This window comes from Caretta caretta, chromosome 8, assembly GCF_965140235.1.
Source record: "Caretta caretta isolate rCarCar2 chromosome 8, rCarCar1.hap1, whole genome shotgun sequence".
Lineage (NCBI taxonomy): Eukaryota > Metazoa > Chordata > Testudines > Cheloniidae > Caretta > Caretta caretta.
The window spans coordinates 101,450,628-101,463,170 of record NC_134213.1 but is presented as its reverse complement, the minus strand read 5'-3'; the positions used below and the strand labels follow the sequence as shown (position 1 = coordinate 101,463,170).

General features: G+C 45.3%; 1 protein-coding gene across 2 annotated transcripts in view; it reads right to left on the bottom strand.

The window, feature by feature from the left end:
- Positions 1–12,543, bottom strand: part of BEND5 (BEN domain containing 5) — a 1,404,194-nt gene that overhangs the window by 14,581 nt on the left and 1,377,070 nt on the right. For both annotated transcript variants that reach the window (XM_048861237.2, XM_075131860.1), the window contains one exon: positions 7,851–7,947. In XM_048861237.2, the coding sequence (XP_048717194.1) occupies positions 7,851–7,947 (97 nt within the window). The remainder of the gene's footprint in view (positions 1–7,850; positions 7,948–12,543) is intronic.

Here is a 12,543-nt window from a genome sequence, read left to right as displayed (position 1 = left end):
TTATGTGATCCCCTCCCTCTCCTTTATGAGCAATGTGTAGTGGAGAGAGAAGGAAAACACACTATTTATTTAGCAGTGTCTGTGCAGGAAGCACTGCCAATAGCACTTACAAACTGGATGCTTTTCAGTGTCTCAGGAACTAACTTGCAGTCTACTTGTTACCTCTTGTGTAGAGAAGTGTGAGCTGTTGACATCACAAGCATCCCTAGGAGGTTAAGAGCCCTGAGCCCCCTTTGGGCAAGAGAAGCAGCCTGACTTGCAGATCCCTCTAGGAGGGCTCCAAGGAAGTCTCTCATTAAAGTCACAGGTCAGTTTTATTTCCTATTAACAAGGCACCAAAGGAAGGAGTGAAGGCACTCAAAGCTCTTAGTGGCTGTGGCAGTTTGTCAGTGCTGCTGAAATGTAAATCTGGAATCACAGAATCATAGAACATCAGGGTGGGAAGGGACCTCAAGAGGTCATCTAGTCCAAGCCCCTGCTCAAAGCAGAGTCACTTTTCCATCAGCAGATGTGGAAGACTGTATGTTTGACTTGACCATTTCTTGCCTATGGAGACGGTTAATTGAATCAAATTTACTGAAAGGTCCAGAAAGTCTGTTTTTCAATTACTATAAGCATTTGGTGGGCAAACCATCACCTTTTCTTGTCTCATGTCATGGCTAACGATGCACCAATCTCATCTCTTTCAATAACAAAGGACTCATGGCTAAAACACAGAGGGACAGATTCTGATCTCACCCCAGTGTAAATCAGAAGTCACTCCACGGGAGGCAGTGGCATTTTTCAGATTTATCCCAGTGTGACTTATATTGAAGTTTCAGAGGGGTCGCCGCCACGTTAGTCTGTATCAGCAAAAACAACGAGGAGTCCTTGTGGCACCTTAGAGACTAACAAATTTATTTGGGCATAAGCTTTCGTGGGCTAAAACCCCCTTCATCAGATGCATGGAGTATATTTATACCTGCCTACTGTATTTTCTACTTCATGCATCTGATGAAGTGGGTTTTAGCCCACGAAAGCTTATGCCCAAATAAATTTGTTAGTCTCTAAGGTGCCACAAGGACTCCTCGTTGTTTATATTGAAGTTTGACCCATTGGGTGTGCCCATATGCGTTTTCCTTCCATGGTGTATAGGGACTGACTCCCCCCTCTCCAATACAGTTTATGACTAGCATTAGGATACCAGCTGCATGACGTACCACACTGCTCCTCTAGCTTCTGTCTGGTAGCACCAAAGCTGGTGGGTGAATATACATTTATATTGGCTGCCCTAAGACCATGGAAGGAGCTGGTAGTGGAGGTTCCCTACCTAAGAAAATCCCTGCTGGTCTTTCAAAACACACTGAAGACCATTTTAGTCTGTACGTGTTCTGCTGCCTGAGGAGTGATTAGGAAGATGTTATGGTATGTGAGGTCCTTCTACCCGACATGGAAAATTTCAGTCCAAATTATCGAAGCTTGGCAAAGTTATAAGCAACTGACCACAGGGACTTATAATGGGAAGTGTCAAGCGACATTAACAATAGTTGGTGCAACCGGCCCCACCTATAATAATACGAGGGATCTAGCTCCAGCATTTCCCTTGAGTGCAATTGTGGCAGAATTTGTGAGTTACTGAGGAGCATAAATGAGAAGAGCACAATAAGGAATGGAAGTCACATACCCTTCCCTTTATCAACAGGTCTCTCATAAACCCATTTGAACTTTCTCAACTGGATTATTCTGGTCTGTGTGCACCTCACACACCCTTAGATAGGAGCCTTTGGCTGCAGGGTGAGCTGTATCTTAGATTCAGTTGCTCTGAAATGTTCCAAGCCCTTCACGCTAAGTGGGTATGTTGTCTGCTCAAACAGCTCTGACAGACGGATGATTTCTAATTTTGAGGTCTCTGTTGCTTAATTAGCGATTCACAGGACACATATATCCTCACTCCATAATGTGTCTAGCATATCCAGCAATGCTTTTAATTCATTAGTGCACATATGAGGACATTACAACCTTTTCCCCCGCATTGGGTCATCTAAACACACACTTACATATTTCAAAAGGGAAGCTTAGCCTGTAGGAAAATAACCACTTCTCTCCCAGATGACATGGGCCCTTGGCTGTTTTTAAGGTGTAGAAGGGGATGCTGGTTTGGAAATCAGGGAAGGAGTCCAGGAGCAGGGAACCAGGGCAAAACAGGACTTACTGCCTGAAACTAGTGAGAAGTGGTCCCTGGGCTTCACACAACGCACAGTCAGCCTGTGGAACTCCTTGCCAGAGGATATTGTGAAGGCCAAGACCATAATAGGGTTCAAAAAAGAACTAGATAAATTCATGGAGGATAGGTCCATCAATGGCTATTAGCCAGGATGGGCAGGGATGGTGTCCCTAGTCTCTGTTTGCCAGAAGCTGGGAGTGGGCAACAGGGGATGGATCACTTGATGATTACCTGGTCTGTCCATTCCCTCTGGGGCACCTGGCACTGACCAGTGTCAGAGGACAGGATACTGGACTACATGGACCCATGGTCTGACCCAGTAGGGCCATTCTTATGTTCTGGGATACACTTCCCTTGGGAGCTGAGCTAAAGGCTCAGACATGGAGAGGTAGAAGGCTAGCTGGCTAGATGCAGATGTCTATAGGGGTCAGGGAGGCAGAGGTGAATGGCAGACATAGAGCAAAGTGAGGGTGGAGTTGTGTAGGGACACTCTGTGGTGGCAAAGGACACAGAAGAGCTAGAGGGAGCTGGTCTCTTGTGGGGAGGATGCGGACAATGACCCTTTTAAAGAGAAGTATGCAGTGATGAGCTGCCAAAATCTGAAGAACCGGGTCCTTCAGTCGCTCTGTGCCTTCTGCAGCACTTTGGCGGCAGGTCCTTCTGTGCCGCTGAAGACCCAGAGCGAGTGGAGGACGTGCCACCGAAGTGCTGCCGAAGACCCGGAGCAAAATTAAAACGGGATTCTCGGACAGGGGAGCCTCTCCAACTGGGAGCTCAGGCGGGCCGGACAGGGGACAGTCCCACTGGCCGGACGTGTCCCACGGGCCGGAGTTTGCCCACCCCTTTAACAACCGGTTGTAAACCGGCTTCAAAATTTAACAACCGGTTCGTGCGGTTCCAGCTCACCACTGGAAGTATGAGAAGTGGGAGGGGGCTGGACTCCCCACTGAAGGGTGAGGAGAAGACGACAATTATTCTCATGCTGTAATTCACCACAGATGTGCGCTAAGGGGTACAACAGGGATGGGGGAGAAAGAGTCGAGTTGGTGGGTCTGAGATTAGTTTCTAGCCTCCAGGTATTCACAACACAAAATGCCCCACCACAGCTGACACACTTGTTGGTAGACTCAGCAGCGACTTCAAGGACTGACATCCCACCTTAACCTTAGCAGTGGCCCCGCCTGTCCCAGACAGAGCCTCATTGATGGATGGGACAGGAGTCAGTATAAGGGAAATGTAGGCCTGCCTCATCTGCATAGGTTTTGTACCAGGATAACTGTTTCACTTAGGGCAGTGATTTTTAACCAGAGCAGCTGTATCAGTGTAATCCCGCCTGGGGATGCAGTGATATCAGTCCAGAGATGCCTCATGGGGAAAGCTGTTCCCCTTCATCCTGGAATAACTGACCCTGTGCTAGGAGGCAGAGGGCTTGCACCACTTCATTTACCCGTAGAGTTAAAGTGGTCCAACTTTTGTGTGCACGTAACTGGTGGTGAGCATGTTACAGGTGCCAACTTGTAGAGATATGAATTGTTAGCAACCCCCACTTCAGCTCAAGCTGTATCAGCGCAGGCTGTTAGCTCTGGAAGACTCTGGCTCAATCTCTGGTGCGCTGGCCAAAATGGTGGCCATCACACGTAAACAAGGCCTTCCACTTCCAATGGTCTTGTAGAGCTGTTGGTACACTGATGATTTTAAGCAGCAGGCAGCCTGGTCCAGGGCATTAGATTAGGTGTCAGGGAACCTCAAATCTATTACTAGAGATTCCTTTGACTTCAAATGTAGCCGGAGCAAGTCATTTCCCTGTTCTATGCTGAAAATTCCCCATCTGACAGATGGGGACAGTGACACTTAACTCTTGGTGCTTTGAGATCCTCTGATCAAATGCGTGTCACAGACTATTATTATTTTAATGCCTGTCAATCCAGCACCTTTCAGCAGCACTAATTCCCTTACACAACACTTGTTCCATGTACAGTAGCTGGCACAAAGGATCCAATTAGTTTCCTTTCACATATTTATTAACTTTTTGCAGCCTTCCTTTCATGAGCATGGAGAATCTGGTAATGTCATAATGGATTTTCATAAACTGTAGTCAAAACATTTCCTGGTTCAAGTGAATATCTGTGCCATATAATTAGCCCTGAGTACATAGATGTTTGGTACCATTTTATATATTCAGATCCATTTCTTTTGTTATTTCCGAGCCAAGGCATAATTAAAGCCTCAAAACTCTCTTCCCAGTAGTAGCTCTAGGACTTTCTCCTTGAACAAGTTTCCAGTTAACATGACAGCTTCAAAGTAATACTTCATTTCATTCACTTCTCTGTGTGTGTGTGTGTGGATACACACCACACAGGGCCATCCTTAGGATTTATGGGGCCCTAGGCAGCATTATTAAACTGGTGCCCCTATGCCCGACTTGCCCTTAGCAACACAAACATAAGCTTACAGTACTGGAAAACTTGCCACATGCACTTTATTAAAAACAGTTTAAACAAATGAAGCACACTATAATGCTGATGGACTAGACTTGCATTAAAGAAGTAGCACTATAGAAAAAATTCTGATTTATTGACAGAATGATATCGAGAGTCACAGTTCCCTGCAGAAACCCAACCCCCAGACCTTCTCCCTTCTGCCTGGTAAGGAGACTGCAGTGCATGCCGGGTGTGCGGGAGCTGACCCACTCTTGCCTGCAATCCTGGTCATAGGCACGGACTCCATGGGTGGGTGCTTCGGGGCTGGAGCACCCATGGGGAAAATTTAGTGGGTGCAGAGCATGCACCGGAGCCAAGCTCCTCCCCTCTGTTCCTCCCCCCTACCCCCAGCGCCTCTTGTGAGCCGTCAGCCCCGCACTTACCAACTCCTCTCCCTCCTTCCCAGCACTTCCAGAGCGCCGCAAACAGTGATTCACGGTGTTCAAGCTTTGTGAGAGAGAGGAAGGAGTGGGGATGGGGCATGTTCAGGGGAGGAGGCAGGGAAGAGGTGGGGTGGGGGGCGGAGCAGGGGTGGGAAGAGCTAGGGCAGGGGCAGGGCTTGAGGGAAGGGGTAGAGTGGGGGCAGGGTTGGAGTGGAATGCGGGTCCAGCACCTCTCAGCAAGATGAGAAGTTGGCGCCTATGGTCCTGGTGGTGCCCCAGATTTTTGGGTTCCCTACACAGCTGCATATGCCTAAGGACGGCCCTGTACACACACACACACACACATACGCACAAAAGAGCTATCATCCTATGTTATGAAAATAAGCCCATGATACAGATAGAAAAGGCATTTGTCTACTTACTGGGAGAATCTGATATATTAACTGAGATATCAGGACACTAGCAACATGGATCACTTAAAATCTATTCCCTAAACATACGTCGTCTTTGGGGTGAGTATTAACCAATATGTAGAAATTTCCTGTAGTATGTGACTAGACAAAAGAATTCCCCCCCCAAGTAGAGAGTTGTGGGGGTAACAAACAAAACTGACACTGTGCAAAATGATTATATCCATGTATATACTTCCCTTCTGGTGTATCTGTCTCTATAGAGATGGGCCTGGATGTCTGATGAGATTATAATGCTTCTGTTAGCACTGACGGCAGCTCTTTAGTTTAAAAAATAATCCTTATACCGAGGTAACTGAGTTGTACTACTGAAGGGCATTACGCTGCCAGGTTCTGTAATAGGCTTGGCTTCCCAGACCCAGAGGCAGTGGACACTAGGAGTCTGGAAGAAATGATACATTCCCTTTCAGGAGAACAGAGGAGGAAGATGCTAGATTCTTTTCATCACCAGCCCTGCTGGTCTCTGCAGAAGGACAGCAATGAGAACTGCACAGCTGGTGATCCCCCTCCATCCCGGCCCAAACTGTTATGTCAAAGTCATCAGCGGAGAAAGGGAGATGGAGAATGTTTCAACAGTCATTGCAGCAGAACGGGTACAATCTGACCATGTCAATAAGCATCTGCCAAAATGGCTGCAAGTGGAACATACTTAAGAGGCAGCGTTCTCAAAAGAACCTCTGACAGCTGATCTGTGGCCTAGACTGAAATGTGCTATAAAAATATTGTCACTAGAGCTGGTCAAACATTTTCCATCTGGACATTTTTCCCCTCCGAAAATGCCGATTTCTCTCAACTGACACACGTTCCTGCAGAAACCTCATTACAAAATAAATCAAAACCATTTCAATTTTATATATTTCATATTATATATATAAAATACATTGAAAAAATAAAATAAAGTCAGCACTGAAATATTTGGACTGACCCAAAGATAATTTTTTTCTGAAATTTTTATTTGGCAGAAAATTTCCAGATTCTTTGGTTTTTCTCCAAACAAGAATGAAAGCAAATGTTAACGTTGCAGCCATTCCTAGGAAATGGAAATGCCAGTCCTGCTTGGTCTGCTTGTAACTTTTCACGGTGCTTTGTGTGTTCAAAGCATTGTATTTATTATAATCCTTCCTGGAGAGCTAAGGACTACTACCCTTGTTTCACAGACAGTGAAACGGTGTGTATTTCTACTCTTCAGGCTGTGGGTGTAATTCCTAGCTCAAGGAGACATACCTGTGCTGGTTCTGTTTGAGCTAGTGCTCTAAAAACAGAAGTGCAATCACAGCAGTGTGAGCTGTGGGAAGGGCTAGCTGCTCCCGGTACATGCCTAATGTCTTGAATGGGATCGTATTCGGGGTAGCTAGCCCTTCTTGCATATCATACCACCACCCTACACAATATTTTTCGCGAGCTAGCTCAGTAGGACCTAGCGCCAGTCTCCTTGAGATAGGATTTACACCTTCAGCTCTAAATACAGATGTACCCTAAGGCACAGAAAGGTGAGGTGAATTGCTCAAGGCTATATAGCAGGCCAATGCCAGAGTTGAGATGAAAAAACTGGGAATTTGAAATGCTCGGCTCATACCCTCTTTAGTTCACGCCGCCTTGTATGGTGGTTTCACCCCATTTCCTAGTGGACATGTGTCTGCATCACAACAGCCATTACAACTGGTCCCTGTGGCCACAGCACCATTTTATGCTTCATTTTACACATGTGACGAACCCCAGGGACTGTTCACGGTTGCCAGATTAGCCGCCTGCTTCAGCAGAGAAGCTAAGTGTCAAGTGGACCTGAAGCGTTAGCTGCTCTCTCTCTGTTCGAGGTGATTCCTTCGTTCAGGGCTGAGGCTCATTGGCAGGGTGGTGTATGGGAATCTATCACACTATTGCCGGTGCCAGACTTGGTCTGAGGAGAAACAGAGCCGTTCCCCGCGAGCACGCAAGATTTCATTTCCGGAATGAAAGGTATTTAAAACATAGCAGGTCTGATTCTCCTCTCCCTTACACTGGTGTAAATTAGGAATAAGTCCATTAAAGACACTGCAGTTTGGTGTACAGTTAGCATGAGAGAAGAATCAAGCGTGATATCTCCAAAATCCCTGGAATAATATTTTAGGCATAACCCAGGTATTTTTCAGACCATAACTGCTTGGTTTAGAAAGAAATTTCAATAAAATAAGAAAGAATTAGAATAACAAATTTATTAGAAAGCCACAATCCCTTAGATACAAGTGAAGTGTAGGCAGGGAGGGTATTAAAAACATAGCCCTGGTCAAGCAAGAGAAACAAATGTAGAAAGAGCCGAGATTGCTTTCTGACCTACCGTGTGTTGGGGATAGGTGCCAGTGGTCTCTCTGATATGGTGTTCAGCCGGTAGTAATCCAAGAATGTTCTGGCCACATTTCTCCCTAACTTCATATCTGTGAGTTTTTAGTTAAGGAACTTCTTCAAAAAGGACTGAGGGGTGAGGGGAAACAAGCAGAGCATAAAGGTAAATTACTGTTATTTGATGCATGAACAAGTTTTACATTAACCATCCCACAAAGCCAAAAGCTTCAGGGCAGGGTCAACAAAATAACTTATGCCAGCAGCTAAACTGTGTGTCTTCGAGTTTGCTTCTTCTTTTCATAAGTAGAAAATATGTTGCATGAAATCATAAAGGGAAAGAAACAGGCCCCTCTGATGTACTTCGCGAATGTCACTGGGATCTCAGCATACTTGCATCTCTCATGAGGGAAAGTAAATACCCAAGAAGTTTAATCAGGCACAATGCACGTTAACTTGCTTCTTCTGGTCCAAGGTATCCTCCTGCAGGAAAACAGCCAACATCTCAACAGTACTGCACTTGCCTCCAGGAGCTGAGATCTAGAATGTCATGGTACAAACTTGAAATGGTTCAATACGCAACCTCAAAGTTGGGAGCAGAATGCTGGCCCACTGAAACATTGGCTTGGGCTCATCTTGAGCTCCACGCACCTGCTGACCTAGGAAGGAGCTACTCTACGTTGGTTCTGCGGTGTAATTCCTGACCTATAGACTTGGATTTGAAAACAGAATGGGGAGGTACACAGTAGAGACTAATCCTTGGAACTGTGAAGGGGGAGGGCATTGCACAAAATTATCTATCAGGCCTACGCTGTCTCTAATCACCATGAATTTCACTGAATGCCAAACTTAACATTCAGTACTAAGTAGACACTACACCATCAGAGGTCCTGTTAATCTTGCTGAGATGTTACAGCAAGGCGACTGTTCTGAGGCTTTGCTAAAGTGATTGACTTGGTAGAAATTAAACAATCCAGGGTCATTTTCAAAAAGAAACGGGAACACTTTTGTCCTGGACAATGTCTGCATTGGGTGAAATGCACCCCTGTGCCGAGGGTCAGCATAAGGCCTATGCTATTCTCTGGGCTTGCCTTCAACACCGGGTGAATTTCATCCATTTTGAATGAAACAGGTTTCATCACACATGGCTCTGCCATGTGAGATTTTGCTAAGGACATAAAGACTGCTATGTTTGCCTACACAGTCATGCACTGCTGGTATCCAATGAGCACTTGGGGATAATCAAAGCCAAAGCACTATATATATACAAAAATTTAAATTCTACTCGGCAGTATTTTTCAAAGTGTCCATTGGCCAATGACAATAACCACTGTTTCAGTGGCAGTTACACAGTATATGAGTTGGGAACCAGGTGGCTTCTCACTGTACAGAACTTGAGGAATCTAAATTGACCACAACGTTCCTTCCATTTTAGCTGCTCCATGCCATTTTCCTTTGCCAGTTTAGGAAAATCAACCTATTTCTGTTTTATTTTTTAAAATTATATCAATTAGCTGCTAGTGCTTCCATTAGAAGGAAATTCTGGAATTGCAACGTCTCAGGGGTTTTTAAGCTGCTTGTATAAAGATGCCAGCTTCTAAATGAAGCTTTTCTTGTCCGCCCACTCACATTAGGATATCAGAACTAATGAGTTTTAGACATCGGGTTCATGCAGCCTGGTGAGAACCCTGTTCATTTATTTGTTCATTTTTCAGAAAGGGGGAAAGACTAACTCGGAGTAGTTGAAAGTTTTGACTCTGTGACTGGAAGCTGGAAAATGCTATAAACAGATGTGGCCCTAAGAGGCTTGATACATTAGCTAAGATCTAGCTGTGGTAGATGACCCTTGATGACTGTTCAGAATTGCAGTCTGACCAATCCTGGATCGGGTCCTTCCTATATCGTTTCTAGTGCTCTGCCTAGTAGTGTTTTAAGTGGCTCCACCACTTCTACTGAAAGTCTATTTCAAAAGGCTTCCCCAATAGGAATTTAATGCTAATGTTCATCCTACCACTTCACATGCTATTGACATCTACAGTGTATATCCTATGGGCTCTGTTACACCAGGCAGGACAATCAGAACAGTTGATATGCACAGTATAAATCTGGGAGTATGCACGGGCTGTGGGGGTAATAGTGTGTAATAGTCAGCCTACGAGAAAATTAGCATTGCTGCAGTATAAGGTAAGTTTCTTTGCACTCTGGGTACATATTACAGGGATACCACCTGCATGTGCATGGAAGCGTGACGTTAGAGAGTCAGAAGATCCTATCACTCCATAGAGGCAGCATCTCTTAGAAAGAGTTTTGTCATTGTTACTGGAATTTGGGGACGGTTGGGGGTTTTTATGATTCTGCAGATGCTGAACTCAAAGGAGCAGCAAAGTTTATGAGTAGCTGGAGAAAGAAGAGAGGAGAGGGCTGTTAAACATTTATGGCTTGATTTTATGCTTTCTTTCATTTTGCCCAGCACCTTAAAAACACTGAGCAATAACTGGACCCAGTAAAGTCTCCAGGACATTTTGTCAGTGCTAATGTCTTAAGGTCCCTCTGCTATAATCAGCCCCCACTGTCCTCGTCTTTGTCTTTCTTTGTTGTAGGTGCTGTGGTGGTGGGAAGTGCCTGACTGACAGCCCTGGGGAGGGAAGCCATGTGTTTACACCTACAGAACAGGTGCAGCCTAGGCAACCATCATGCTAGCTTCTCCATGACACCCCACCATTGTATTTCAATGGCGAGGTCCATTTTTACAGCTGCCTCTTGTCAGTCTCCATGCCCCATACAGGCCTTTATGTCTCTGCTAAGGCTGCCAACTTAGTGGCATGGATACTGGACTGAGACTTACAAACACATTCCCTATAGAAACTGTCACAGTTCAGGGCAACTGCACCTGTATTCCCCTATAGGGTACAGCAAGAACACCCACTCCAGGTTCCCCAGCCGTTACCTCTCTGAGGTAGAGATACCCATCTGTCTCCCTCCTGACCAGGGTATTTGTAGGCTGCACAGTTCCATGACTAACCTGTGATTTTCCCTGCAAAAGACAGTCTGCCTGAACAGGCCTGCTTGCTTCTCCCCCCAGAGACAGTACACAGTGTAATTGGTACAAGTTATAAGTAACCATTCAGCACTTCCTCTGCAAGTCTATTTTATTCCTAAGGGAAAAGTACTACAGAGAAAACATATTAAAAACAACAAAAGAACCTACATGTGTGCTAATAAGCTTACCAGAGATCACCCCAACTGTCTCCACCATGGACTCTGTCAGGTAAGTCTGTCAAGCCCCCCGAGGGGTTCTCTTTTGTGGTCACAAGTTCATAACCTCAGCTCAGAACTAGCACACTCAGGAAAAGTTTAGTCCCTCCTTCACATAGTTCAGGGGTCTTGGACCTAGAGCTTTCAGGGGCAGGTAATTAGTAGACAGTAAGTTTCCCTCCAGGGCGTAGCTTCAAAAGGCCTCCCATGTCCCTCAGAGGAAACCCTCTTCTCACGTATAACTTGAACAATTCTTGGAAGTTCCTAACATTTACATTAGCCAAGGCCCCAGAAAAGTTACAAACAATCCTACAATAACACCTAAACAACTGCATTTTTAATACAATAGACCCCAAAGGTATTAAGCCTAATTCAGTAAAGTTTAACTTAATAAAGTTTTTCTTAATTCCATAAGGTTTGTCCAGGATATTGTCACAGAGACCACTGAACAACTATCAGATGGGAACAACCTCAAATCACTAATGACCTATCTGGATTCAAACCAGCAACCTCGAGGTGAAAAGCTATAGACTCTATTACCAGTGTCGAGACATCCCGTCCCTGCCTTATTTTGACTGTCACAACATCGAGAGACTAGACCTTTCTACCTAGGTACTTATATGGCCCCCATCAACACATTGTCTGAGTAAGTATGTAAAAATGGAAATAGCAGTAACAATGTCCCACTCTGTCCCCCTGCCCAGCTTGTAGGAAAATGGCTCGATTAATTCATAGCGTGTGTGTGTGTCATAGCTAAGATCTTTTTGAGGAAAGCCAAAGCAAAGTGACGACATTTGCTTAGTTCAGAATGCAACAAGGATCTGGAGTCTGTTCTCACCCCACTGCACAGCAGCACCACACGAGAGTGAAATCACTGCAAGCGAGGAGAATTAATTCCCTCAGTTTTCGGCAGAGCTGGGTCGTGCAGCTTGCCTATAGTAAGAACTGAACTGAAGGCACTTGCAATCAAACCAAACCAAACCCAGATCTTTTCTGATGTTGAAAAACATCTGGAAGAATCTCCAGCCTCTACCACACAGAATGACAGACGTGTCAGGCTGGAAGGGACGTTGAGAAGTCATCAAGTCCAGCCCCCTTCACTGTGGCAAGGACCAAGTAAACCTAGACCATCCCTGGCAGGTGTTTCAAACCTGTTTTTACAAACCTCCAATGATGGGGCTTCCACAAACTCCCTTAGAAGTCCACTCCAGAGCTTAGCTACCCTTACACTACTATGATAGCCTTCAATAGCCATAAACTTTTGAATCCTCATCCGAACCAAACCGAATGCCCCAGACTTCTTACTATTTATTATTATTCACATTTCTAAGGCACCCACCATAGGAACATCGAGGCAACCGAGGCAGTCATCCATTACTTGTTTTCAATCAAGATTTGCTTCTCCGATTGTGCACCTGCCTGCTTAAAGCGATTTG